This window comes from Nerophis lumbriciformis, linkage group LG15 (assembly GCF_033978685.3).
Source record: "Nerophis lumbriciformis linkage group LG15, RoL_Nlum_v2.1, whole genome shotgun sequence".
In the NCBI taxonomy this organism is placed as follows: Eukaryota; Metazoa; Chordata; class Actinopteri; order Syngnathiformes; family Syngnathidae; genus Nerophis; species Nerophis lumbriciformis.
The window spans coordinates 7,310,285-7,337,996 of record NC_084562.2 but is presented as its reverse complement, the minus strand read 5'-3'; the positions used below and the strand labels follow the sequence as shown (position 1 = coordinate 7,337,996).

General features: G+C 39.8%; 1 protein-coding gene across 7 annotated transcripts in view; it reads right to left on the bottom strand.

Annotated features, from left to right (window-relative positions):
- Positions 1–12,480: 12,480 nt before the first annotated feature.
- The window catches only part of LOC133615972 (transducin-like enhancer protein 3-B), a 63,243-nt gene continuing 48,011 nt past the window's right edge, over positions 12,481–27,712 (bottom strand). For all 7 annotated transcript variants that reach the window (XM_061974911.2, XM_072914771.1, XM_072914772.1 and 4 more), the window contains exons 13-21: positions 26,528–26,663; positions 23,958–24,133; positions 23,340–23,416; positions 22,969–23,218; positions 20,920–21,167; positions 20,359–20,506; positions 19,810–19,960; positions 17,910–17,986; positions 12,481–13,756 (exon numbers count right to left, since the gene is read on the bottom strand). In XM_061974911.2, the coding sequence (XP_061830895.1) occupies positions 13,649–13,756; positions 17,910–17,986; positions 19,810–19,960; positions 20,359–20,506; positions 20,920–21,167; positions 22,969–23,218; positions 23,340–23,416; positions 23,958–24,133; positions 26,528–26,663 (1,371 nt within the window). In that variant the 3' untranslated portion in view covers positions 12,481–13,648. The remainder of the gene's footprint in view (positions 13,757–17,909; positions 17,987–19,809; positions 19,961–20,358; positions 20,507–20,919; positions 21,168–22,968; positions 23,219–23,339; positions 23,417–23,957; positions 24,134–26,527; positions 26,664–27,712) is intronic.

Genomic DNA, 27,712 nt, shown 5'->3' with positions numbered 1-27,712 from the left:
ATTTTGGGTTACAAGCTCTGTCACAGAACCAATTAGGCACGTAAGCCGAAGTATAGGCCAGGAAAAATACCAAGTAAGAGAAAAAAGTGACAATACATGCTACATATGTAGTGTCTTCAACCCACACAGTAGGGAAAGGCAGAACAATAAAAAAAAACGTCCCCATATTGCATATCCATCCTTCCCGTCTCTCTCTCTCTCACTTGCACAGTCAGAAATCACAGCCTCACACCCAGCACCCCCACAAAAGTGAAAATGAACGCTTTCGCCACCTGTGGTGGGAGCAGAACCGGAGAGTGGGAAAGGACGTGGGAGAGGAAGGAAAGGAGAGAAGGAAAAAGAGAAGGGGAATTGATCGGCGGGTGAGTAAGTCAGGATGCAAGGACTCTTATCAGCGTGCAACACGCAAGGATAAATCAGTTTCATTGCCTATTGGAACACAACATAGTTGTGACGTTGTGTTGCAACTGGTCATTTTTGACACGCACAGTCACTGATGACTGCTGAACTAGTTTGTCATTGTTCTGAGAGCAAGTGGGCGCGTGTGAAATGTGAGTGGAATTCAGTGTGAAGTGAAGCAACCTGCTGTATTAATGCAAAAACTCTTGGAAGAAAACAAGGATGTTATTATGTTGTTTTTTTTTTTACTAAAATTATCACAGTTATCATTATTATCACAGTATTGTTGAATATCTTCCAAAAGTACACACACTAAAATCTTTGAACCGGGTTTTATTCAAAAAACGTAGATTGACACACAATAAACTTTCATTGGCGGAAGAAACATTTATATTTTTCAGGCATATTACATGTATTTGAGTGTTTAAATGTGTTTGTTTTGTTCCGTTTTTATTCATAAAGGTTTTGAAGTGTTTTTTTAATGATACATTTAAAAAATTGGGATTTAGGTGCATCACTTCCGGTTTATGTGACGTCACGCGAGTTCACTTCCTGTTGTCATTATACCTTTGAGTAGAAATAGATCACTTTATTTTTTTAGATAGTCACAGTCTGTAGGGTAGGGGTGTCAAACGTACGGCCCGAGGGCCGGATCAGGATCGCAAACAGGTTTTATCCGGCCCGCCGGATGAGTTTGCTAAATATAAAAATTAACCTGAAATTTTTGAATGAAATAAACTGCTGTTCTAAATGTGTCCACTAGATGTCGCAATAGTAATTCCTTGTATCTTTGTAGATGATGCTACATATGTACAAAATAAACCACATGATGTTAGTACATCATTCGAGGAAAATGATCAAATTACATATGTTATGATCCGCTGCCCGGATCATAGTCTGTTTAAGTTTTTCGAGTCACTTGTGTTTTCTGTTAGTCTTGTGAAGTGAAGTAAATTATATTTTATATAGCGCTTTTCTCTAGTGACTCAAAGCGCTTTACATAGTGAAAACCCAATATCGAAGTTACATTTAAACCAATGTGGGTGGCACTGGGAGCATGTGGGTAAAGTGTCTTGCCCAAGGACACAACGGTAGTGACTAGGATGGCGGAAGCGGGAATCGAACCTGGAACCCTCAAGTTGCTGGCACGGCCACTCTACCAACCAAGCTATACCGCCTGTCTTGGACTCCTTTAGTTCCTGTTTGTGCACCTCTGAGTTGGTTACCATAGCTACTTATTATTTTCACCTGCCTCTTGTGTTCGGGACGCGCACCTGTTTGTAATCAGAGACAGTATTTAAGCCTGCCTTTGCCAGTCAGTCGGTCTGGCTTCTTTGTTCGCTTTACGCAACTGCTACGTTCAATGTTTTCTAGTTCCCTGTGCGTGTCTTACGCTAAGTCCCGTCTTAGTGTTTTCCTTGTGAGCTATTCCGCTAGCTTTCCTTGTGTTAGGCACGCTTCGTTTGGTTTGTTCCCGTCTTCGTTTTATGATTTATGAGAATAAATCATGTTCCTACCTGCAAGTCCTGTCCGGAGTCGTCCGTTTGCATCCCGGGAGAACGAACCTCACAGCACCATGCGACCCGGTCGTAACAGAAAACACAAGTAACTGGAAAGACTTAGACTATGATCTATAAATAGCATCCTGTAATTTAATTTTGATATATGTTTGTTATCTGGATAGGTTGAAAGTTAACACCAATGAGTTGACTGATGAACATTATTACATCATTTATTCAGAAAATATAAATAATGACGAATAAAGATAGAATACTGTTGTAAAAAAAGAACAACAACATTATGATTTGTAACTTTTCAGAATGTGCTTGTTCTATTTTTAAACAAAGAAAACAATCTGAAGTTGTCTTTATTTTTAAGTTATTGTGCCGTGATTTTACCTGTGCGGCCCACTCGAGAGTAGATTTTTCTCCATGTGGCCCCCGATCTAAAATGAGTTTGACACCCCTGCTGTAGGGTTAACGTACACAATTATAGTAGTATAGTTGCTCAGACAGTAATGTGTTTGTATCAGTTTATATTGGGGTTGTTTGGTTGTTTCTAAATGGGAAAGACGTTAATGTCTTTCGTATTCCTGTTAGCATTTAAACTAGCCAATGAGCTAGCACTAGCATGCTCCTCCAGTGAATGAGCAGTATGACCTCACTCTAAGTTTTTTTCAAATTGTTATCAATCACGTATTTGTTTGTATTAAAGGTAATTTATCGATTAAAGCTAAAGTATAGTCAGGGGTGCCGCAGGGTTCTATTCTTGGGCCCCTTTTGTTTTCAATTTTTTTCCAAATGATTATGCTGATATCTGAGTCCTGTCTATGGATGACATACAGTAAATATTTCCATGATAAGTCGGACCTTGAAAGTCTAATCAGAAGCGCCAATTCCACACTGGAATACGCCTGAAGATGGTTTCAGATGAATAAACTTTCCTTGAATCCACTAAATTGGCCCTAGTGTGTGAATGTGAGTGTGAATGTTGTCTGTCTATCTGTGTTGGCCCTTTGATGAGGTGGCGACTTGTCCAGGGTGTACCCCGCCTTCCGCCCGAATGCAAGGGACAAGCGGTAGAAAATGGATGGATGGATGGATGGATGAATACAAACAAATAAAACTGTACTTTTTAGAAGAGTCTTTTTAGACTCTAACAACATCAAAATGAAACAAGTCCCTTGTTCACAATTTCTTGGTATATCAAATAATTAACAACATTTTCCTGAGGATAACACATTGAGTATCTAAGCAAAAAATGATGAAATCACATGGTATTTTTCGAAAAGGTTTCTCAGTTAAAACCCTGTCTCATGACGCTGTATTGCAACTCAAGAAAGCCATATTTGATTTTTATATTCCTCATACTTGAGGAAAATATTTTTGAGAATGACTTAAAACGTACTACTCAAGCGTAATCTGCACGGAATTGGTTCCAGTAATATGCTTTAAACATGTTGAAGTACATTCATCCTAAAAAAAAAAAAGATGTTGCATGCACACATTTTTCAAAAGTTATGTTTGTTATCAGCTGGCCATTCCTATGCAGGAATAAGTCAGAATAATTGTAATTTATTTATTTGTCGTTCATCCAGTCATACATGTTGTATTAAAGTCTGTGGTCCCCTACATAGGAATTCCTCAGACACGTCCTTTAAACTTTTACCCAAGTGCAGAATGTTTAAGACTGATATGGTGCAGTAGTTCTCACTTTAGAGAACTACTGCAATGGCCATATTTGTGTTTGTTTGTTGCAATTATTTATTGATTAATCATCTATTTTGTTTTCTTTTCTTTTTGTTTTGTGAATTTGTATGAACAAGTATGTGATCGCCATTGCCCATTATCTTTTTTTAGTCCCCCGTCTGAATTAGGATTATGTATCTCCATACACTAGGGCTGCAACTAACGCCAATTTAGATAGTCGACTAATCGACTATCCAAACGATTAGTCGACTAATCAGATACTAAAGCGTGCACATATTCAAGGGCTCTAATTTTTTCACCGACTTTTAAATGTATCTTAATTTATTTTAGGCATGTGCTTACAAGCAACAAAAAATACTAATTCATTCATAAATATTTATTTATACTGTAACTGTGCTGCTAATTCAGATGTTCCAAAAATGTAAATAACTATTAAAGGCCTACTGAAACCCACTACTACCGACCACACAGTCTGATAGTTTATATATCAATGATGAAATCTTAATATTGCAACACATGCCAATACGGCCGGGTTAGCTTACTAAAGTGCAATTTTAAATTTCGCGCAAAATATCCTGCTGAAAACGTCTCGGTATGATGACGCCTGCGCGTGACGTCACGGATTGTAGAGGACATTTTGGGACAGCATGGTGGCCAGCTATTAAGTCGTCTGTTTTCATCGCAAAATTCCACAGTATTCTGGACATCTGTGTTGGTGAATCTTTTGCAATTTGTTCAATGAACAATGGAGACAGCAAAGAAGAAAGCTGTAGGTGGGAAGCGGTGTATTGCGGCAGGTGTTGTGCCGGATAACGCACCCCCGTCGTAGAATGCACCCCCTGACTGTTGTGCCAGATAACACAGCCGGTGTTTCATTGTTTACATTCCTGAAAGATGACAGTCAAGCTTTACCATTGGCCTGTGGAGAACTGGGATAACAGAGACTCTTACCAGGAGGACTTTGAGTTGGATACGCAGACGCGGTACCGTGAGTACGCATGCAGCTGCGGCTTCCAAACATTTGATCGCTTGCCTGTACGTGCGTGCCGCTATGTGCATGTCACGTACGTAACTTTGGGGACTTTGGGGAAATATATGTGCTGTATGAACTTTGAGGAGGTGAACAGTACTTTGGGCTGTGGGATTGAGTGTGTTGTGCAGGTGTTTGAGTTGTATTGGCGGGTTATATGGAAGGGGGGGGGGAGGTGTTTGTTATGCGGGATTAATTTGTGACATATTAAATATAAGCCTGGTTGTGTTGTGGCTAATAGAGTTCTTGTGTTTATTTACTGTTTTAGTCATTCCCAGCTGAATATCAGGTCCCACCCGCCTCTCACAGCATCTTCCCTATCTGAATCGCTCCCACTTCCCTCTAGTCCTTTACTCTCACTTTCCTCATCCACAAATCTTTCATCCTCGCTCAAATTAATGGGGAAATCGTCGCTTTCTCGGTCCGAATCGCTCTCGCTGCTGGTGGCCATGATTGTAAACAATGTGCAGATGTGAGGAGCTCCACAACCTGTGACGTCACGTGCATATCGTCTGCTACTTCCAGTACAGGCAAGGCTTTTTTATCAGCGACCAAAAGTTGCATACTTAATCGTCGATGTTCTCTACTAAATCCTTTCAGCAAAAATATGGCAATATCGCGAAATGATCAAGTATGACACATAGAATGGACCTGCTATCCCCGTTTAAATAAGAAATTCGCATTTCAGTAGGCCTTTAAAATGTTGTCCATTTGAAAGAAAGGAACGGCAAACAATGGTCCGTGTACCTTCCGTTCATTCTAGTTCCAATTCTGAAACGCAAATCAAAAAAACTAAGTTAGGGACGTTTTTCTTTTTTTATTATATATGGCAGATTTTAAAACAAAAAAAAACGGGTGGATTTTCATTAAAATATTGCCATAAAATTGGATTTTGTGCTGTTTTCTATTTATGGATTTTTATTTTTTCAGACAAACACAAAAATCCAATTTATGTTCATCCAAAATGCAAAAATGCGTGTTTATGTGTGTGATGACAAATTGAACCGGAAGCAGTATTTTAGCTTTTCCTTTGCGTTTAGCATGTTTTTAGCATAACGGTAACACCTTTGTTCAGCAGGAGTCCTATAGTCGTTTTAAAAAAGTGTCATTAAATAGTTGTCCAACTTTTTGTTTCAGAAATGACACCGGAAAAAATGTGTTTTTTGATTTGCATTTAAGAATTCGAAATAGAATGAACGGAAGGTGCACGGACCAACAATCGACCTGATTTATGTATTATAAAAAAGAAAACAGTTAAAATAGCAGCAATGAAAACAACAAAACTAAAAATCTAACTTCACAAAGAAACAAAGCATATTGTGATGTTTAAAAAGCTGCACATTGGTATATTGTCTATTGGTTAACTCGGGGGTCAGCAACCCGCGGCTCTTTAGCGCCGCCCTAGTGGCTCCCTGGACCTCTTTTAGAGCACAAACATGACACAAACTTTCCTAATTGTTAGAAATCCCACTGTTTGTGTCATCCATGCTTCACTGATGAGAGTATTTGGCAAGCACCGTTTTGTCCTACAAATTTCAGTGATCCTTGAACTCATTGTAGTTTGTTTACATGTACAAATGTCTCCGATGCTGCCACAGAAAGACGTTTTTTATGCCACTCCTTTGTCTCATTTTGTCCACCAAACATTTTATGCTGTGCGTTAATGCACAAAGGTGAGCTTTGTTGATTTTATTGATTTACTGGAGTGCTTAACAGGCATATTTGGTCAATACATGACTGCAAGCTAATCGAGGCTAACATGCTATTTAGGCTAGCTGTATGTACATATTGCATCATTATGTCTCGTTTGTAGGTATATTTGAGCTCATTTAATTTCCTTTAATTATTTACTACGTGTATTTAATTTATATTTGCATGTCTCATGACACATTATCTGTATGTAATATTGGCTGCATTTCTCATAGTTGTTTGTGTGTCACATTTTGTTCCAGACCACAGCAAATGTTACCCAGATTGCAAAGATTGTAATAAATCCATTAGAAGAAGTTTCCTTACACTTAGACACACACCTTTGGCCATTCTGAGCCAGTCATTTCCAGAAGTTATCTCATCCTGTGAGAAGCCTCCATTTTACTAATGATTTCCAATGTTGCAAAAATGGGTAGAATAAAAATTAAAGTACAACATTTCTGTCAGCTTCAGCCTTTCATAGTAAGCTAATATAGCTAATATAGACACTGACATCATGTGTTGCCTTCATTATAATACGTATATAAGGCTTTTAATTATTTGCGGCTTCAGACAGATTTTTGTTTTGTATTTTTGGTCTAATATGGCTCTTTCAACATTTTGTGTTGCCGACCCCTGGGTTAACTCCTGACAGTTTTAGCACTCTAATAGACACAATGTGTTGAATTCTATGTTTGATTCATTCTTAAAATGTTGGCTATTTTAATCTTAAAATACTTCCGCATTGTTGCCTGTCTGTCTGTGTGCGTTTGTCATTGGGCCTTTTTTGGAAATTGACGCTGCTTTAAAAAGTACATGAATTGGTGTAGTTTAGCAGGCTGACTATGGCTAAAATGATAGTAAAAATAATTTATTCACACAACTTCATCTCACATTTGTTAGTTAGCTTGCAAGGTAGAAGTTAACACTCTTACCGAGGCTGAGTCCGCATCGTCCCTTCCTTAAAGGGGAACATTATCACCAGACCTATGTAAGCGTATACCTTGATGTTGCAGAAAAAAAGACCATATATTTTTTTAACCGATTTCCGAACTCTAAATGGGTGAATTTTGGCGAATTAAACGCCTTTCTATTATACGCTCTCGGAGCGATGACGTCACGTTGTGACGTCACATCGGGAAGCAATCCGCCATTTTCTCACTTTCGTCGGTGTGTTGTCGGAGGGTGAAACAACACGAACAGGGACGGATTCAAGTTGCACCAGTGGCCCAAAGATGCGAAAGTGTCAAGAAATTGGAGGAAATTTGTTCAAAATACGAGGCTGTGGGGAAAGCCGACGAAATGGTCAGTCGTTTGTTCCGCACACTTTACCGACGAAAGCTATGCTACGACAGAGATGGCAAGAATGTGTGGATATCCTGCGACACTCAAAGCAGATGCTGACATCAACTCCAAAACTGGACGGATCAGCTTTCAGGAAAAGAGAGCGGATGAGGGTATGTCTACAGAATATATTAATTGATGAAAATTGGGCTGTCTGCACTCTCAAAGTGCATGTTGTTGCCAAATGTATTTCATATGCTGTAAACCTAGTTCATAGTTGTTAGTTTCCTTTAATGCCAAACAAACACATACCAATCGTTGGTTAGAAGGCGATCGCCGAATTCATCCTCGCGTTCTCCCGTGTCGCTGGCTGTCGTGTCGTTTTCGTCGGTTTCGCTTGCATACGGTTCAAACCGATATGGCTCATTAGCTTCAGTTTCTTCTTCAATTTCGTTTTCGCTACCTGCCTCCACACTACAACCATCCGTTTCAATACATGCGTAATCTGTTGAATCGCTTAAGCCCCTGAAATCCGAGTCTGAATCCGAGCTAATGTCGCTATACCTTGCTGTTCTATCCGCCATGTTTGTTTGTATTGGCATCACTGTGTGACGTCACAGGAAAATGGACGGTTGTATATAACGATGGTTAAAATCAGGCACTTTGAGGCTTTTTTTAGGGATATTGCGTGATGGGTAACATTTTGAAAAAAACTTCGAAAAATAAAATAAGCCACTGGGAACTGATTTTTAATGGTTTTAACCCTTCTGAAATTGTGATAATGTTCCCCTTTAAAGAGCGGCTGCACAAAATGCCACTTTTTTGGTGGAATTTTGCCACATTGTCCTTTTGGGACGGCGTGGCGCGGTTGGGAGAGTGGCCGTGCCAGCAACCTGAGGGTTCCTGGTTCGATCCCCACCTTCTACCAACCTCGTCATGTCCGTTGTGACACTTCAACCTTGCTCCTGATGGGTCTTGGTTAGGGCCTTGCCTGGCAGCTCCTGCCATCAGTGTGTGAATGTGTGTGTGAATGGGTGAATGTGGAAATAGTGTCAAAGCGCTTTGAGTATCTTGAAGGTAGAAAAGCGCTATACAAGTATAACCCATTAACCCATTTACCTATCATTTTCAATCCTTATATGAGATAAGCACACATAGATCTCTTTTTTTTTTATGCATTCTAACTCATAAATAGGTCAGCGAACAATTGACTGGGAGTCTATAAAGCACTCTAAAAACCATCCAAACCTCCATCAGCACATCAATATATGTCATGTACTAACATGCACAGTCATAACATGTAATAATTTACATATTTTAGTTATTTTAAGCAGACATCAGCAGATTTCCACAGACCCATCACAATGTTTGCTATTTCTTTCAACTTCATGAGAGACAACCATAATACATTGATCGCTTACTGTACAATGTCTGCTCTCACTTGGATGTCGACTGATGGGATTTTCATATTTTCCAGTTTAGATGAATAAATTATTCATAATCCACATGAAGGGTTAAAAAAAGAACAATCAAGCGTCTTCTTGTCTTTCTCGCCATCTCGGAGTCTAAGCTGAATGTAAAAGTGGACCAATTTCTCAGCTTATGGCAACAACGTTCTACTATCCAGTTGAGAGGCATGATTTATAATCTATAATTAACTTTTTAGAGATTTATAGGCAAAATGATTACTCCCATTAGCACCATTGCTAGCCGATTACAAATTAGAATGCAAAAAAAATAATACAAACGTGTTCTTGTCTGTCATGGTTGTGAATGACAGGCAAAATTACAAAAAAAGGGCAGTTCCCCTTTTTCAACAAGCAACTCCTATAAGGCAAACAAATATATATTTTTTTGTTAGCATCATTTTCGAGTAAATTATTACTGGATGACAAGGCTAAACGTGTTACATAAGCAAGCCAGGAGCAGGCATGCTAATAGCTAAACTAGCCGCCAAGCTAGCTTTAAACAACACCAAGAAATAAGTTCTTAGTACTTTTAAAAAAGTGTAGCTGGACCCAAAGAAAATGAACAAGTAGATTAATAAAAGTGAGAGAGAAAGATAATATAACAGCAACTGTTGCCGTGTCAGCATTGTCACAGTTAGGAAGCAACATGTAAGAGGAGGACAGATCCATCCATCAATTGGTGGCGTCGATACCAAGAGTGATAGGTCAATATTTTCATTTTCTCAAAATTATTTTTGTCAATGTTTGCAAACTCTGGATGTGATGTCTGCAGGAATGTTTTGCTTCTACGTGCTATCATAATGTAATGACACTAGCGTCGCTAGCATGAGCTAATAAGCTAACGCATTTACAGGTGTCTGTGTTAGTATCATTAAAGTACAATGGCATTATTTTCGTATTGTTTCAGTTTCACAAAATCCTCAGTAAATTCACCAAAATGTCATAGCATAGTTATTGAGTCTGTTTAGCTGACACAGGACGACTGAGTACGAAAACCAAAAGATTTACAGTTGTGGTCAAAAGTTTACATACATTTGTAAAGAACATAATGTCATGGCTGTCTTGAGTTTACAATAATTTCTACAACTCTTATTTTTTTGTGCTAGAGCAGTGGTTCTTAACCTTGTTGGAGGTACCGAACCCCACCATTTTCATATGTGCATTCACCGAACTCTTCTTTAGTGAAAAATAAAAAGTTTTTTCTTAATTTAATCTTACTTTATATATATTAATCATGAAATTATGTTATTATATTAAAGACATACTAATAAATATATATTTTACAAACAAAGTTACAGGAATGTACACATGATCCCATGTTTACATCTCATTGTGCAACATGTGAATGTTTTAGTGGGACCTAAATGTGATATTTGAAAAGGGTACAAGTTATTCCAAAGCAGGACCCCCTACCTAGTACACAGCTCATGAAAAACAATATATTTTGTTATTGTCATTGTAAGTGGGCCAAAACACTTATATTAGAAAATAATCTTCATGGAAATGACTGCTGTTTATATATATTTGATTATAATAATAAAACATTTAACTTATTTAGTCAAGTTTGGGACTGGTGTGCTGCTGGTGTGGCCACAGTGCATGTGCACGTCCACTGAATGCTCAAGGAGTTTTTGCGTTTGCTCAAGCATATGGAAAATTAGAAGGAACATTGTTTGGGGGTATCCATAATACGCCGATAGAGAGAAGTTTTTATTTACATGATGAGTCGGGTGTGTCTTGACCTCCGCGGCAGAGGCTCCGTCGAACCCCTGAGGCCGACTCACCGAACCCCTAGAGTTCGATCGAACCCAGGTTAAGAACCAGTGTGCTAAAGTGATTGGAGCACATACTTGTTGGTCACAAAAAACATTCATGAAGTTTGGTTCTTTTATGAATTTATTATGGCTCTAGATGTGACCAAATCTGCTGGGTCAAAAGTATACATACAGCAATGTTAATATTTGGTTACATGTCCTTTGGAGAGTTTCACTGCAATAAAGCACTTTTGGTAGCCATCCACAAGCTTCTGGTTGACTTTTTGACCATTCCTCTTGACAAAATTGGTGCAGTTCAGCTAAATTTGTTGGTTTTCTGACATGGGCTTGTTTCTTCAGCATTGTCCACATGTTCTCAATGGGGTTTAAGTCAGAACTTTGGGAAAGCCATTCTAAAACTTAAATTCTAGCCTGATTTAGCCATTCCTTTACCACTTTTGATGTGTGTTTGGGGTCATTGTCCTGTTGGAACACCCAACTGTGCCCAACACCCAACCTCCAGCTGATGGTTTTAGGTTGTCCTGAAGAATTTGGAAGTAATCATCCTTTTTCATTGTCCCATTTACTCTCTGTAAAGCACCAGTTCCATTGGCAGCAAAACAGGCCCAGAGCATAACACTACCACCACCATGCTTGACGGTAGAAAAAGTGTTCCTGGGATTAAAGGCCTCACCTTTTCTCCTCCAAATATATTGCTGGGTATTGTGGCCAAACAGCTCAACAAGTGTTTCATCTAAACACATAACTTTCGTCCAGGAGGTCTTATCTTTGTCCATGTGATCAGCAGCATACTTTAGACGAGCCTTAAGGTGTCGCTTCTGGAGTAAGGGCTTCCTTCTTGCATGGTAGCCTCTCAGTCCATGGCGATGCATAACACGCTTGACTGTGGACACTGACACCGGTGTTACAGCAGCTTCCAATTCATTGCAGACCTGCTTTTTGGTGGTTCTCGGTTGACTCTTGATCACCCTGACCAATTTTTTCTCAGCAGCTTGCCTTTTCTTCCTGATCGTGGCAGTGACAAAACTGTGCCATGCACTTTATACTTACGGCCGATTGTCTGCACAGTTTCTCTTTGGATCCTGCACTTCTTTGAAAAGGCTCTAAGTGACTTTCCTGACTTGTTCAAGTCAACGATTTGTTTTTTCAGATCTGTGCTGAGTTCCTTTATCTTTCCCATTGTCGCGTTTGCAACCGAGTCTAATGACTGCCCTATTGAAATGGGCTCAGAGAAGTCAACAGGTGTCGTCAATCATAATCACTCACATGAAGTTAAGAGGCCATGCCTTGAAGCTAATTTGATTTGATTGTAACTTTTCTACATCACCAAAATTGATAATGTATGTTGCTGTATGTATACTTTTGCAGATTTGGTCACATTTTCAGTAGACCCATAATACATTCATAAAAGAACCAAACTTCATGAATGCTCCTATCACTCTATCACAAAAAAAAAATAGAGTTGTAGAAATGCTTAACTGTCAATAGCACTCATCACAATTAAAAATGTACAGTTAATCGGTATTGGCATCGGTCGATCTCACAGATAATTGGTGTTGGCAGCGTAAAAAAACGGATTGGCTCACATTTGTTTCATCATTGTGCTTAAATAAACAAATACAAAAAACAGTTCTTGATTTATTAACAATTGTACAATTCTTCCCAGTGCTGACAGTTTTTGCTACATACTTTGGTGTAACACAGTGGGATGCGAACCCCTTTTTGTTTTCTGTGGAAAAAGGCTAACTTTGTCATGTAAAAAAACAAAAAAAACAAAAACAGAATGACTCACTCCAGTCTTCAACATGAGCAACACTAGATTCAGTCTCTTGTGTATTTGTCTGCATTTCTCCCACAGGTTTCTGAGGAGAGGCACACGTCATTCCACGCCATTCCACGTCACAACGGCCTGCCAGCCACGAGCGGCCCAACACATTCCAGGAATATCGATAAGACACGAAAGGGCAGAATGTTTCCAATGGTTTAGAATGGACTGACGTTTGGCCGTAGTTAAGAAATCAATGGTGCATTTCGGTGTCCCCCATTACGTAAAAGCACATTGTCATTAAGTTCATGCCTGCTGCAGTGCTTCTGCTGCCAACTGAGGTCCAAAGGGTTGGGCTAAACATTAAATGTCTCCCAAAAAAACAAGTCTTGCAAAAAAAAAAGGAGACAGCTAGCACAGACAGAGCATTACACAATTAAAAAAAATCTTATATACACATATGAATGACATTTACAACAAATTGTATCAGTGTCTTGCTGGGTCCCCACAGTGGCACAAATGAGTGGTTGGCCCGGCTCAATCAAAAGCCCACATTATCACCGAGATGAAAGGCCATTTAAATGTTCCGCAATGTCCCCCACTTTGCAGTGTGTTGAGACAATCAGCCCACACAATGTGCGTCAAGGAAAAATCAGTTCAAAAGTTGTCATCTATGATTTGCTACCCCACCCAGATATGTTCTCACAGAGCGGGAGCCAAAGCAAACCTACCACAAGTACACCCAGGACATGAAAATATATATATTTATAATATTTATAGAAAATGTCTATTTAATCCGATATGTACACTTTTCACAAGACGTCTGTGGACAGGCGGTCCTCAGTGGTGAAGCGCTGCTTCACTGGGCAAAAATACAAAGAAAACATTTGAAAAATGCCAAAAAACGTGAACCCACGCTGTAAAAAAACCCATCTCCCCTGCAGTGGACATATCCGAGGGCGTATCGTCACTTCCTGATGTGTTCCACCTTGCAGGTGGACGGCGGGGCGAGGGGACACGAGGACGGTCTAGTAGATGACCTCGTACACTGTGGCCTTCTTGTCACCAGAACCTGTCACGATGTATTTGTCATCCGCTGAGATGTCACAGCTCAGGACAGAGGACGACTCCTTGGACTGCACAAAGAAATAGAACACCGGGTCATGGTTAGCTACGTATGAACGCCAACGTGCGAGGCAGTCAAGTGCCCTGCGGGAGGTTTTAGCAACCGCCCACTTTAGGAAAGAGAAAACACACTGATGTTCCTTTGACTGGTAACATCTTAACAGACAAGTTCAGCAGTGGTGAATGCCAGGTAATGCAACTATTATAGGAATTTAGTCTGAGTAATAATCACAGTTTCATGATTATCACATTATTCATGCACTGCTTCTTTTTGCAACAAAACATTTATAAAATCACATATTCCTTAGAGATATTGATGTGTTATTAATTACTGACGGAAATAAGTTATGAAATAACATAATAACAGTAGGGTAAAGTTGTTCCAATACCAAAATTTTGGTATTGGAACAGTACTTTTCGATACATTTCAAAATAAAAGGGAAATGATACCTTAAACATATGTTTCTTCTTGCAATTGAAGAACAATTTTGTCATTAAATAAGATAGTGAACATTCTCGACAACTACTCTTTTAGTAGTCAGTAAGCAAACAAAGGCTCCTAATTTGGCTGCTGATGTATGCAGTAACGTAGCGCATAAATTCTGATTGTATTATTTTGTCAAAATGGATTAACCAAAAATATCAAACAAAGCACCAATATAATTCAGTTTAAGAGACTGTTTAAACCACAAGTGTTCACAAAGTACACAGAAGAATAATAATGGACATCTTGAACCCCCTTTTTTTTTTGAGATAAAGATTATTTAGGTATTTAATATTTGTTTACTTACTATGGTATTTATTTATTCACTGTTCTGTTACAGAGAATAAGGTATGAAAAGGGGTATGATTAAATAAACTCAGCTTCTTCCTACTCTTTATTAATATAGTTGTTAATTTACTGTTAATACCTGGTTATCTTCTGTTTTAACAAGTTCCATCTACACTTCTGTTAAAATGTAATAATCACTCATTCCTTTGTTGTTTGGATACTTTACATTAGTTTTAGGTGATAGTACAATTTTTTGGTATCAATCCAATACCAAGTAGTTACAGGATCATACATTGGTCATCATACTTAAAGTTATTCTGTCTGCAGAGACATATTTCCTTACTTTATAGACAATATAAAAAAGGACAATAGATTTTGTAATGATAAAAAATATCAATGTAATTATTGTAGTATCGACGAGATATGGCTCTTGTACTTGGTATGGTTACAGTCGATGTATCTATAGATCTAGCCATTTGTTTACAGTCAGGAAAGCTCGCTAGCTGTTCGCTATTGTATCTTCCTACGGTGTGGAGTGAAGCATGATTAGTTAACTGCGGATGGATGTTAGCCGCTTGCTAGTTATGTCTTAAAGCACCTCCTGTAGAGCGGCGCTTTGGTGTTTATAGCGTCACATTTATCGTTTGGACGCATTTTGGTTTAAAAACATTCTGCCTCTTATGTGTCCACACAATGTCTGCTTGTAAGTACTCCGTACGTGTGTGTTGCCGAACATGTGCCTCTGCTCCAGCAGTGACAACGGCGTGCCGTAATGGCAATAAACAAAACAATAAAAAATAGTACTGGTATGTTTCAGAGGCAGTATAGTACCGTTTTTAATTCATTAGTACTAGTATAACGTACAACCCTACAGTACAAAACAATAAATATCAACAAAAATATTGTTAAAACATTTAAAAAAATAATAATTGTATTATTAATTTTGGACTAAAAGGTACTTCATTGGTCCTCCAGGGGAAATTTCTATGACTCAAAGAGTTTTATTTGCCATACCCGTACACATTTGCACACGCCTATTTATTGATTTTTAATCATCAGTTTTAGGCTGTGCTAATAAATGGAATGCAACACAATTACATCCCACCAGGGTATAGTGCGGTTATTCTACAAGCTCCTGGATGTATGTTAGTTATTACCTTTGCTATATAGACTTACATTGCCTGGACACTCAAAATTCGATATAGAACGCTGTCATTGGAGTCTATGAAATACCGATTGCGTTATTCCCGAAATCGCGTAGAATCCTTTTTTTTTTTTTTATTACCCTTTTATGATATTTTCATACGATATGAATTACATTAATGCCGACTTTTGAGCTTTTAATACTATCGCTATATTGCGATAATCCACGTTGGCGAGACATTCTAGCTGTGTCCCGCAAATTTGACAGTGACAAGCGAACGGACGCGTTCTCGCTAGCGATTTATCGGCTAATGTCACATCACTGTACAAAGCTGCTTCTAAAACACTGATTCTTGCCAGGCGGTATCGTTATCACTGGAGTACCATATATTGTTACATCGCCATCCTATGATGTTGTTGGATTAGAATTATGATTAAAATTGAAATCATTCAATGATTTTGAAAATGTTTAAGTATCAGTATGTATGACCAATAGTGCCCCTTTAACTACTTGGTTTTGGATCGGTTCCCAAATTTGTATTATCGCCCAAAAATAATGTTAAGTATCCAAACAACAGAATAAGTGCTTATTACATTTTAACAGAAATGCAGACAGAACCATGTTACAGCAGAAAGTAAATTAGCAACAAGATTAATAATAGGTTGTAGCGCAATATATAACCACATATGTCAGCAGCTAAATTGGGAGTCGTAACTTCGTTTGACATGTATTATGATTTAGAAGCCAAATTATATATTGTGATATACACTATATTGCCAAAAGTATTTGGCCACCTGCCACCATAGGGTTCTATATGATGTCGGTCCACCATTTGCAGCTAATACAGCTTCAACTCTTCTGGGAACGCTGTCCACAAGGTTGCTGAGTGTCTTTATAGCAGTGGTTCTTAACCTTTTTGGGGGTACCGAACCCCACCAGTTTCATATGCGCATTCACCGAACCCTTCTTTAGTGAAAAATAAAACATATATATTTTTTCAAATTCAAGACAAAGTTATATGTTTTTTTACAGGTGCACAAAATGTACCATGCATGAACATCACCTTGTTCTAAGAACAAAACCAACACAGTGCATGAACTCACAACAAAATACACACCTGCAAATCAGTGTGACTTCTGCTGTGTCACTCTCATGTCATTTTCACAGCAGAGTCTGTTCCTTTTCTTCGTTTTTATGTCCAGCATCCTCGAAAAGGATTGCTCGCAAAGATATGTTGTAACAAATGGTATAAAAAATTCCAGGGCTTAACTAATAACTGGATACTGTACTTTTCCATTTGTTGACACCAAAATGTTGAAAGCGTTGTTGTTCTGAAGAGTTGCTGTTGAAACCTGAATTTCAATGATTTCGTGGAGGTATTCATCATTGACATTTACTGTCTCAACAGCAAACGTGAACGGCTGTCTCACCCATGCTGGATATGACTCTCTTGTAGGGAAATATCCGTCAAGAGACTTTGCAAGCTCATCTAAGTGCGTGGCAATTGTTTGCTTTAGTTCCATGGGTACAGAAATTTCTCGGATTCCAGACACATCTCGTCGTTCACATGTGCTCCACTGAATGCTCAAGGAGTTTTTGCGTTTGCTCACGCATATGGAAAATTAGAGGGAACATTGTTTGGGAGCATCCATTATACGCCGATAGGGAGAAGTTTTATTTACACGATGAGTTGGGTGTGTCTTGACCTCTGCGGTGGAGGCTCCGCCGGCCGAACCCCTGAGGCTGACTCACCGAACCCCTAGGGTTCGATCGAACCCAGGTTAAGAACCACTGCTTTATAGGAATTTTCGACCATTCTTCCAAAAGCTCATTGGTGAGGTCGAGAAGGCCTGGCTCTCAGTCTCCGTTCTAATTCATCCCAAAGGTGTTCTATCGGGTTCAGGTCAGGACTCTGTGCAGGCCAGTCAAGTTCATCCACACCAGACTCTGTCATCCATGGCATCCTATGACGGTTCCACGCTGGAAATCACTGTGCTCCTGAGAGCGGCCCAATCTTTCACAAATGTTTGTAGAAACAGTCTCCATGCCTATGTGCTAGATTTTATACACCTGTGGCCGGGCCAAGTGATTAGGACACCTGATTCTGATAATTTGGATGGGTGGCCAAATAATTTTGGTAACATAGTGTACATTGTTATCACAAGAGGCTGCAATATAGGTCACAAAGTAGATTTTAGGCCATATTGCCCATCCCTAGTGTATGCTGTTGTTCGACATTGTTTGATACCTGGAATATGCTGGCTCCATAGGGAGTCCTCCATGCGTTCAGCAGGTTGTCCTTCCCTGTGCTCACAAACCATTTTCCTGAAAATACAGAATGAAAGTCTTCAGAATACAATCTGTAGTCTAAGCACACAGTCTTCTTAGAGACTCTTGTTGAAGAACATTATTGCATAATGACTAAATATCAACGGTCATGAAACCCTAATTGGGGGCAATAGCCTGACATAAGTGATCAGAAAGTACATAATGTGGGCTCACACTTTTCCCAGTCAGACAATTATTCAAATCACCTTCTAATTACCCAAACGATTAGTTGGCTTTCGGTGTAATTAATGGTAGCAAAGCCCAGAAGAAGCATCATTTGAATAAAGCAGCTATAGTAGTTTTCGGGGTTGGTCGTGGGTGTTAAACAACGGTTCATTTGTGTGCAGTTATAGTTTGCAACTTATGTGCCCATGAGCAAAGCAGTTTGAAGAGAGGATTATTTTTCCTCAATGGGTATGTCTGTTAAATAACAGCTTCCATGTTAACCCCATGGGCCCTGACAAAGTGATGTAAGTCGTTGATGTGTCTTTCACGCGCACGTGTCAGTTTTTTTGTTCCTTCTTCTTAACACTGCAGTGTTAATTGATATTGTGTAATGGGTTCTAATAAGTAGTTCAGTCTCATGATAGCTGCAGCATGCCCATGGTTTACATCGTTTGTTCACAGCTGTAATACTGTGAGACCTGCAGCTTCCATTCACCCGAACCAAAATAAGACCCTAATACTTAGGTGAGTGGCAGAGGTCTACAGTGGTACCTCGTTTTGTTTGTAAATGTGTTGGACCAAAAATCAATGTTTAAGATGGACAAACACTTTTAAAGAGTAAAACATACACGTAGAATGTCTGCAACTTGTGGATGACAGATCAGACAGCGGACAATAAGGCTATGTCTACACTAAGTCGTTTAACCCCTTAAACTAATAATTATTTAGCCTAAGCCCGTTTCAGCCACACTAAATCAGCGTTTAAAGTCCCCCTCCTCGGACAAATTTTTACACGGGTAAGTCAGCTGTGTAATTCTTGAATCTCCGGCACTTAGCTTTGTATGGACTCATTGATCATTTACAAAGTGAGTTTGGAGAGAAAGTGACGCCAGAAAGACCATGCCCACACAGGTAGTGACATCAGAAAGAACGCGCCACAGCCAGCTTCATAATAAAGCGGTTTCATAACTTGTAGGTAACCACTGCAAATATGAAGGTGAGTCATCCAGACATGCCCGTGTTTCTCATTCCTCTAAACGTACAGACGCTTGTGGAAATCCCACATCAATACCTTAAGAGAAAGCAATTGCAGCTATTTTGGATACAACACTTCTCAGACGGCAAGAGAACGTTCCAATGTCCTGCTGGGTTAGCTGTGTTTCTACTTAGCAAAAAACTTTGTCCATTTGTCGAAGGAGAGACAATGAGAATGTGAGTTCCCGTGGAAGTGATAAAAAAGGTAGCATATTTTTTTCCCTATTTCTGGGGTTACAGTTCGAAGAAACACTTAAAGCATTGATAACTAACTAATAAAATCCTGAGTAAATTCAATGAATAAAAAAAAAAAGCCTCAAAATATTTCGACTTTTCCAGCAAAATTCGGACAAAGCTGCCCAAACTCATGCATTTTAGGCCGCAATAATCACAGAAAAAAGGCTCCAAAATCCTGCAGGTAATTTGGATGACAGAATGATAGTCGAGATGGTATATGAAAACAGGAGCAAAATCTATGTTTTTTTAATTGAAAACCGAATCATACGAAAATTGGGGCGTACAAAACCTGAGATACCACTGTACATGACAAACCATTTAAGATGTTGCCCAGCCAACCAAACCTTTAGTGTGGTAATAATGCAATAAATAATATTTCGTACCACAGTAGGCAAACTTGAGCGAGAGGACACAGCTTTCGTGCAGATGTAACTGGTACTTGTCAGGCTTGGTGTGGTGCAACACTTCCACATTGCTGCTCTCCATGCCCACAGCCAGCCATTCTCCAGTGGGACAGTAGCCTAGAGAGAAGATCTGAACAAGAACAAACAAAATAGATTTGTTTTAAATCCGTGAAACCTCTTCATTTTTAAAGGATGATCAATTTGGAATTTGTTAAAAAAGCAAGACACAACTTTGAAGTTTGAACCGCAGCCATGCATGGGTGGGAGGTCAGGAAGTTGTCCTAGCATTACGTTCTGTTCCTTCGTTACTCATTCATTATTAAAATGAACAGGGGTTAAGTTAACACTCGCACGACATTAAGAATGTTAACATTCTACTTAAAATGTTCCCTGATAGTTACAGGTTTTATAATGACCACAGTTCATTAATATGCCCATTATACTTGTATATAACGGATTGTGTTCAACCTTGGAGGTTGAACACAATGAAAAGGAGAGATGAACATGTTTGATTAAGCTTGTCTGTACCTGTGAGGTAAAGTCGTGTTGCTGGAGCTGCCGTCCTTCTCTCAAATCCCAGGAGCGGACTGTGTTGTCCAAGCCTCCAGTCCAGAGCTTGGTCCCATCATGGGAAATGTCGATACAGCTGGCTCCATCTGTGTGGCCCTGGAACTGCCTGGAATAAGACAGGAGCAAATGGTAAATGGGTTGTACTTGTATAGCGCTTTACTACCTTTTTAAGGAACTCAAAGCGCTTTGACACTATTTCCACATTCACCCATTCACACACACATTCACACACTGAAGGCTGGAGCTGCCATGTAAGGCACTAACCAGGACCCATCAGGAGCAAGGGTGAAGTGTCTTGCTCAAGGACACAACGGATGTGACTAGGATGGTAGAAGGTGGGGATTGAACCAGTAACCCTCAGATTGCTGGCACGGCCACTCTCCCAACTTCGCCACGCCGTCCCCAGAGCAGAAGAGGAAGCCTCTCCGGTTTAATCACAATTCTTAAAATACTGTAAGTGGTGCGGTTTTAAGCGCCATAATATGCAAGGCATTTTATTGACATGTTGGGAGCACTGACCTAACAAGGGTCTGATTATGGAGGTCCCACACAGCTATGTTTCCATCGGAGCAGCAGGAGAAGCAGACCTTGGCATCGGGACTTATCGCCAGTGCGTAGCAGGCTGGGGCAGAGGAGGTAAGCTCCGCCTTAATGCGTGGCGTCTGTGATGCCAAGTCCCAGATGGTCAGCGTGCTGGCCTCGCCACCCACGATCAGGGTGCGGCCGTCAGGCAACAGCTTGCAAGAGCGGATGTAATTGTCCCGGTTCTGGAGCGGAAACAAGTAGTGAGCATCATCCAGATAAATTGAGAATATTTTCACAATCTAAAAAAATCTAACAGTTCAGAAAATCCATAGAGATAATATGGTGGTACCTTGGTTTTTGTACGTTCCACTCCTTGTCTTGATTTGGTTTTCAACAAACATTTTCGGCTACCTTTTTATCCGGTTTTTGTATAGAGTCTTGATTATTGGTTGACCAAACATTAGGCGTGACATACTACAGTAGCACCCCAACTTACGAACTGGGAGGCAGCTCTTAACACAAAACACTTGTATCTCAAATAAATGTCTCGTATTGAAATTAATTGAAATAAATACATTTAAACTGCTTCCACGTCAATCACACCATCAGCAGCTTTTCTCGATTATTTTCATTGATAAATGTCCGCCAATTAGATATTGACATTTTAGACAAAACAGACTTCTGTTTCAGTATGGTGCAGACTAGCAGTGATACGCTCGAATTGCTTCGCCAAGTTGGCGACATGCTCGGTCATTTTTTGATGATTTATTTCTTTATTTCAATGAATATCATCCACATTTTTCTTTTTAGTACAGTCTTTCACACTCACTCACTTCCATCCCATAGTTGGAAAACAAAGTTATGTCCATCTCTAGCTATAAGTTAATACTATCGAGTAAGACCAGATGTTCTGGGCGGATCTTACGGCATTCACTGTAGCATTTGCTATGCCAATTAATGGCAGGGATGTTTTTATAGTGAATTTTTTTCTAGCATCTTCAAGCGTAACAAATAGCAGAGAGACCGCTGTTATCTTAAAACACTTAAGTTGGGGCACTCTTAAGTTGAAGTACCACTGTAGCTCTCATTCTGTGGAATTAGGCGCCCAAACAAAAGAATCACGTGTTGGTGATCAGTATCTGTGCTTGATTTATTGAGTACAATAGTAAAATAAGGCAATGATGAGGCGAAGAAAGCTTTGATAAAGAATGTGAGAAACACTATTGAATACAAGAAAAAACTGCTGGTAGCATAGTATGAAGGTAGTGTGTATGGTTCTCCCCTTTTCCCTAGTCACTCATCGCTGTTCACAATAAAATGCTACAATTATCAATTTCATTGCCTGGACGGAAGAATTTTTTTAACACCATTTCTTATAGGAATAAGTCCTTTTGTTTTCATACGATTTGCTTTCCGCTGACATTTTATAATGGATTATTAACTAAATCCGAGGTACAATATCACTGTATTAAGAGTTCAGTACCTCTCTAGTAAACCTGAATTGTGCGGTTTTCTAAAAGGCCTCTGCGTGCCTATCATGTTAAAGTGATGTTAAACAGTATGAGCTTTAACAAGAAATACAGGCAGGAGACAGGGAAGGAGTCAATACTGTGAATATTTTTTTACGGATAAAACAGCACCCTGATGGCTTTATAAGACTGAATTGCACTCTTAATGCATCTGCGGGTGTTTTAGGCCATATGAACAGTATGAAGCCACAGTATCAAAATGAGAAATGGGAGGCAGTTGAGAGGACACAATGAGCTGGGTAACAGCAGACAAGGTCAGCCAATCAGAACATATTTACACAGCAGGACTTTTTTCCTCTGCAAAAGATTATTTCAGCACAGCACAGCCAGGCACTGCTGAATTACTCACAATTCGGTCCAACTAGAATTTGGAGTTAAGCTACAGTTGGATGGGGAAATCGGGCTGAAGCAATGAGCTGTCATACAGAGAGTATATAATGTATCACTGCTGCCTGGAACCCTGTGAAATAGGGCATTCTGCCATGACTTGCAAGAAACAAAGACAACTAATTACCAGACAGTCGAGTTGGGACACAGGGCTCTTGCTGCCCGGTTGGCTGATGTCCCAGATCTTCACACAGCCCTTGCCGCCCGTGTAGACGTGACGTGTGGGGTTGCTGATGGTGACAGCGCACACAACTTCCCCGTGACTCAGCGTGTTGATCTGACGAGCGTGGCGTGGGATGCCTGGGCCTATAAGTGCGTCTGGAGGGAAGGGCACAGGCTGCATCTGACCGTCTGCACTCACATGAAAAGAATAAGCCCTGCAAAGGAGTCAGGGGGGAGAGGAGAGAGATTAACTTTAGTCTCCTGTCATTTTGACACAGATTGTTGAAAAGATAAAATTGTTTTGTAATATAATGTCATAAGAGCTCAAATACTCACGGCTTTCCTCCTGAAATAGAAGTGAGGCTGGTTGGGAGGCCTGGAGCTCTCATGTGGGGATGAGGGTCAAACCCCGCCTGCATAAACAAGCAATGAGTGGCATTAAAAACAAATTATAACGTGCTGATATAAAATGGGATGGTACAATAGTCAAGTTAGAAATTATGTCACATTTCATCTGCTAGCACCCTGAGAAATAGTAATGTTTTCAGATAAATCCCTTGAAAGCCGTGGATTCTTCTCGATGGCAGACAAAGAAGCTTTCTACAAGATAATACAACTTGCTAATACTAATCAAAACCTGGGAGATTTTCAAACATGACATTCATTTTGGGAAAGAGCCTTTTTAAGCCTTTAGAATGCTAACTAGGGAACATCAAAGCCATGGGAGCACAGCGGTTTTTGCACTTTTTCATTAAGTACACAATGAAGAGGAGCAGACATATTCACAACGAGTTATGGAAATACAGACTGAACATTTAAATGCCTCAAAGTCATTTGGTAAATACATTGTACAATAATGAGCCAAGATGGATCATTTACTTGCATAAAAGGGTTTTGCTACAAGTATATCATGTGTGAAATGGACATTTAGAACCATGAAGATAACATATTTACAATTGGTGAGCGTCCATAAGCAGCAGCCGCAGCAGCCACGCTCATCTGAGGTGAAATAAGGCCAGGGTAGACACCCGCATTGGTCAGGGATCCATTCATTTCATGATGACCCATCATCGCAAATGGGGTGGCGTAGGAACCTGCAATAGACAGCGGTGTGCGAAGGGCAGGGGCAGCTTCAGAGGTGAAAAGATCATTTCAGTTAGTTACATACAAACCTTGTAGACAATTTAACACTTTAAATATTACATTATTTGATTTATTTACGTGAGTGCATCATTTAATGACAGTTGTGTTGTCTTTAGCTGGACTTTGTAATAAAGTCATGTAGTAAACAGCCAATAATGTGAGTTTCCCATATAGCGGAACCATTTGCAAACTTTTAGATCGAGCCAAATGTGCCTTCATGTGCGAACCATGTCTCTTTGTACGAATTCTTCATTAATTCATTTTGTGTTCCGCTTGCAAGCAAAAAGCTGGGCACAGTATTTAAGTGAGGAGGCGGAGCCCTTCACATTTCTTGCTGCACATTGCATGACATTACCAATCACTCACTACTGTGTGCCGTTTTTTGACAGGTTTTGTCCATTTTGAGTCGCAAAAACTCAACAGACCAGCGTTGAAAGAAAGAGAAAATTGCTGTGAAGTTAAAAAAAAAACCTATTTGCGAGGAGTACATTAATGGTGGTCACAAGTATGGAATAATTGACGAGGCAGGCGTTGTACTACAGTAAGTTTTAATTGTGATGAGACCGGACTTTTCTCAAAAATTATGCCAGAGCGGACTTATTTCACAGTGGAGAAAAAGACACTACACTACACGTGGCACAAGAGCCCACACATGCACACCCCCTCTCCCGCACACAACCTAGATCCCGGCCCCAGATCCCACAGACGTCCTTCTCTGTCCCTTTTTACTGCTTTCTCCTCAGCTGATTGTCAATGTTAATGTTGGTGGCCTTTCCTTTTTTAAATGATTATTGTAGAAATATTGTTGTTAAAAGTTAAGGATTTTGTCATTTCTGATTGATTGTGAAACCACCATAGTGACTTTTGTGTGTGAGCGTGTGTTGCTAGAGCAGTGCATACAGCACAGTTCAGCTTGTTAATAAATATTAAAGTTGATCCATCACCCCCTTATGTGTGTTTGATATACAGTACTGTATAGCACGTTATATTCTGTTCAAAGTGTACAAACCTTCACTAAAATATGGACTTTTGTCAAGGCTGCAACCCATTATTCATAATTACATTGTTTCTTATGGAGAAAATTGCTTCACTGTACACACTTTTTGATTTATGAAGCCCTTTTAAAAACCAAATAAGTTAAGTTAAAGTACCAATGATTGTCACACACACACTAGGTGTGGTGAAATTTGTCCTCTGCATTTGACCCATCCCCTTGTTCACCCCCTGAGAGGTGAGGGGAGCAGTGGGCAGCAGCGGTGCCGCGCCCGGGAATCATTTTTGGTGATTTAACCCCCAATTCCAACCCTTGATGCTGAGTGCCAAGCAGGGAGGTAATGGGTCCCATTTTATAGTCTTTGGTATGACTCGGCCGGGGTTTGAACTCACAACCTACCGATCTCAGGGCGGACACTCTAACCACCAGGCCACAGTTTGTAAATTGAGGTTTCACTGTACATTAGTTTGTTGCAGCCCAAATTGGATAAACTTACACCACTACTACGGATGTAATGATATAAAAAATTCATATCACAGTTATTATGACCAAAACTATCATTATTATCGCAGTATTGTTGAATGGGCTCAAAAAGTACTTATGCACGCACTGGTATATTTACATTTTTTAGAAAGCCCACTATTTTGCTTGTTTTGTGTTTCTTTTGCTTCACTGATAAGAGTGTTTTGGCAGGTGTTGTGGTGTCTGTTCAGCGGTCCTTGAATGGGCTGTAAAAACACCCCCTTGTCCAATATATATCTATATATATATATATCGATCACTGTGCACAATTGAATAACTTAGTTGCTTAGACAGCAATGTGTTCATAAAAGTTTAGATTGGAGTATGTCGTTTCTTCAAGAGAAACACATTTTTGTATCTTGTATTTATGTTAGCACTTAAGCTAGAACGCTAGCGCCAGCCCGTCTGTGAGTTTATAAAAGTGTGGCTATCAATCACGTTTTTTTGATCATTTTAATATTTTAATTAAAATTGTTTTTATCGCAGTCATAACTAATATAATTTATTGTGACATCCCTAATTGCTACAAATAGATTTGGTACTTCCTGTTAAGAATTCTCCATGTTAATGCATAGTTGTGCAGACTTTGTCTTTGTTTCCCCAACAGCCACAACCAACCACCACAGATAGCTCAAATTCCAGTTGTAAACATTGAACACTCCCAAATACGATGGTAAACATGAAAGGTTCAATAATCAGCCCTTTGAGACACTTGTGATTTAGGGCTATATAAATAAACATTGATTGATTGATTGAATAATCTGACATTGGTTTATTTAAAACTTAGTCAACTAGCTACACCACAGACTTTTTTGTCGTTATGCAAAATATGTTTACAGTTCAGGGGTATGAGAGTGTCTACTACCTAATGCTTCCATTCCAGGAGGTTTGCCCATTGTCAGAGGCCTCAGTCCAGGAGTGGTGCTCGTTCCTGGTGTGGGCGCCTCATTCCTGGGCGTAGGTGTGTTGGATTTCAGGCTCGGTGTTGATGACTTGTCATTCTAAAACAACAAACACCTTTTAGTGGTTTTGCACATTTGTATTGTAAGGACAGTCAATAGTTCTCAGCGACATGGAAAAGAAGTGTGGAAAATATCAAATGTCCTAAAGGAACACACCTGCCTGTTGAAAAAAAGTGTAAATAACAAAAACCTAGGCAGTTGCGAAAACTCCCTCTGGCAAGAAAATCCAGAGTGACAATCCAAACAGACAGCTCAGGGTAATCCAATCTAACACTGACAATTCATTACAGCCATGGTTAGAGTGGTTGGCGTAGGTCAAAGCATAAACCGTTGCTAAGAAGTCGAGCTCGTTAAACATAGCTGGACAAGCTAGATGATGGCCCAAACACATAATTAAGCTCTGTCTTCTTTTCCAAATCAAGGGAAGAAAAGTCAGGGTTTCAACTTGGGGACACACATTAAATAGGGCTGTAGAGAAGCTGGCTGGGTGGTGAAGTGGAGTGATGTGGTTTACAAACCTTGAATGGTATAGTTTAGTGCTGTGCAATATCACAATATATATCATAGTAAGTGCGACATAAAAATGTCTATTGTATGATGTAGCTTTCGCTGCCGCTGTTTCACCGCTCAGTAAGTGCTATCTTTCTATCTGTGTGCTTCTAATTGTTTTACAGCTTTTGTTATTCCTTCTCAAACATATTTTGCAGTCTTATCAAACTTACAAAGCACCCACTTTCTGTTTCATCACCTCACTTTCAGCTAGCTAGCTGCTGAGCTGGAGAATCTAAACTCGTCCCGGTCCGAAGCTACTGTGCTCCAAAAACAAGACAAACTTGACTCGGTGAAAGAAAGAAGGTGAGTATGGCTTTCTTTTCTCCGTGCACCTTACTCATGGACAGGTTGGCTCTTCAAGAGGGCCGTGTCCCCCAGTTAAAGCAAAGTCGTAACTTTAGCAAGCTGACTAGCCCAGTTTGTAGCAGCCCTAAGCGGCCTAAAAGCCACTGTGAACCAGTTGAAACGCACAACAGAATTAGCCTTTCAGCTAGTCCTACACCCCAGTTTACCGGACACCACACCTTAATCATAAG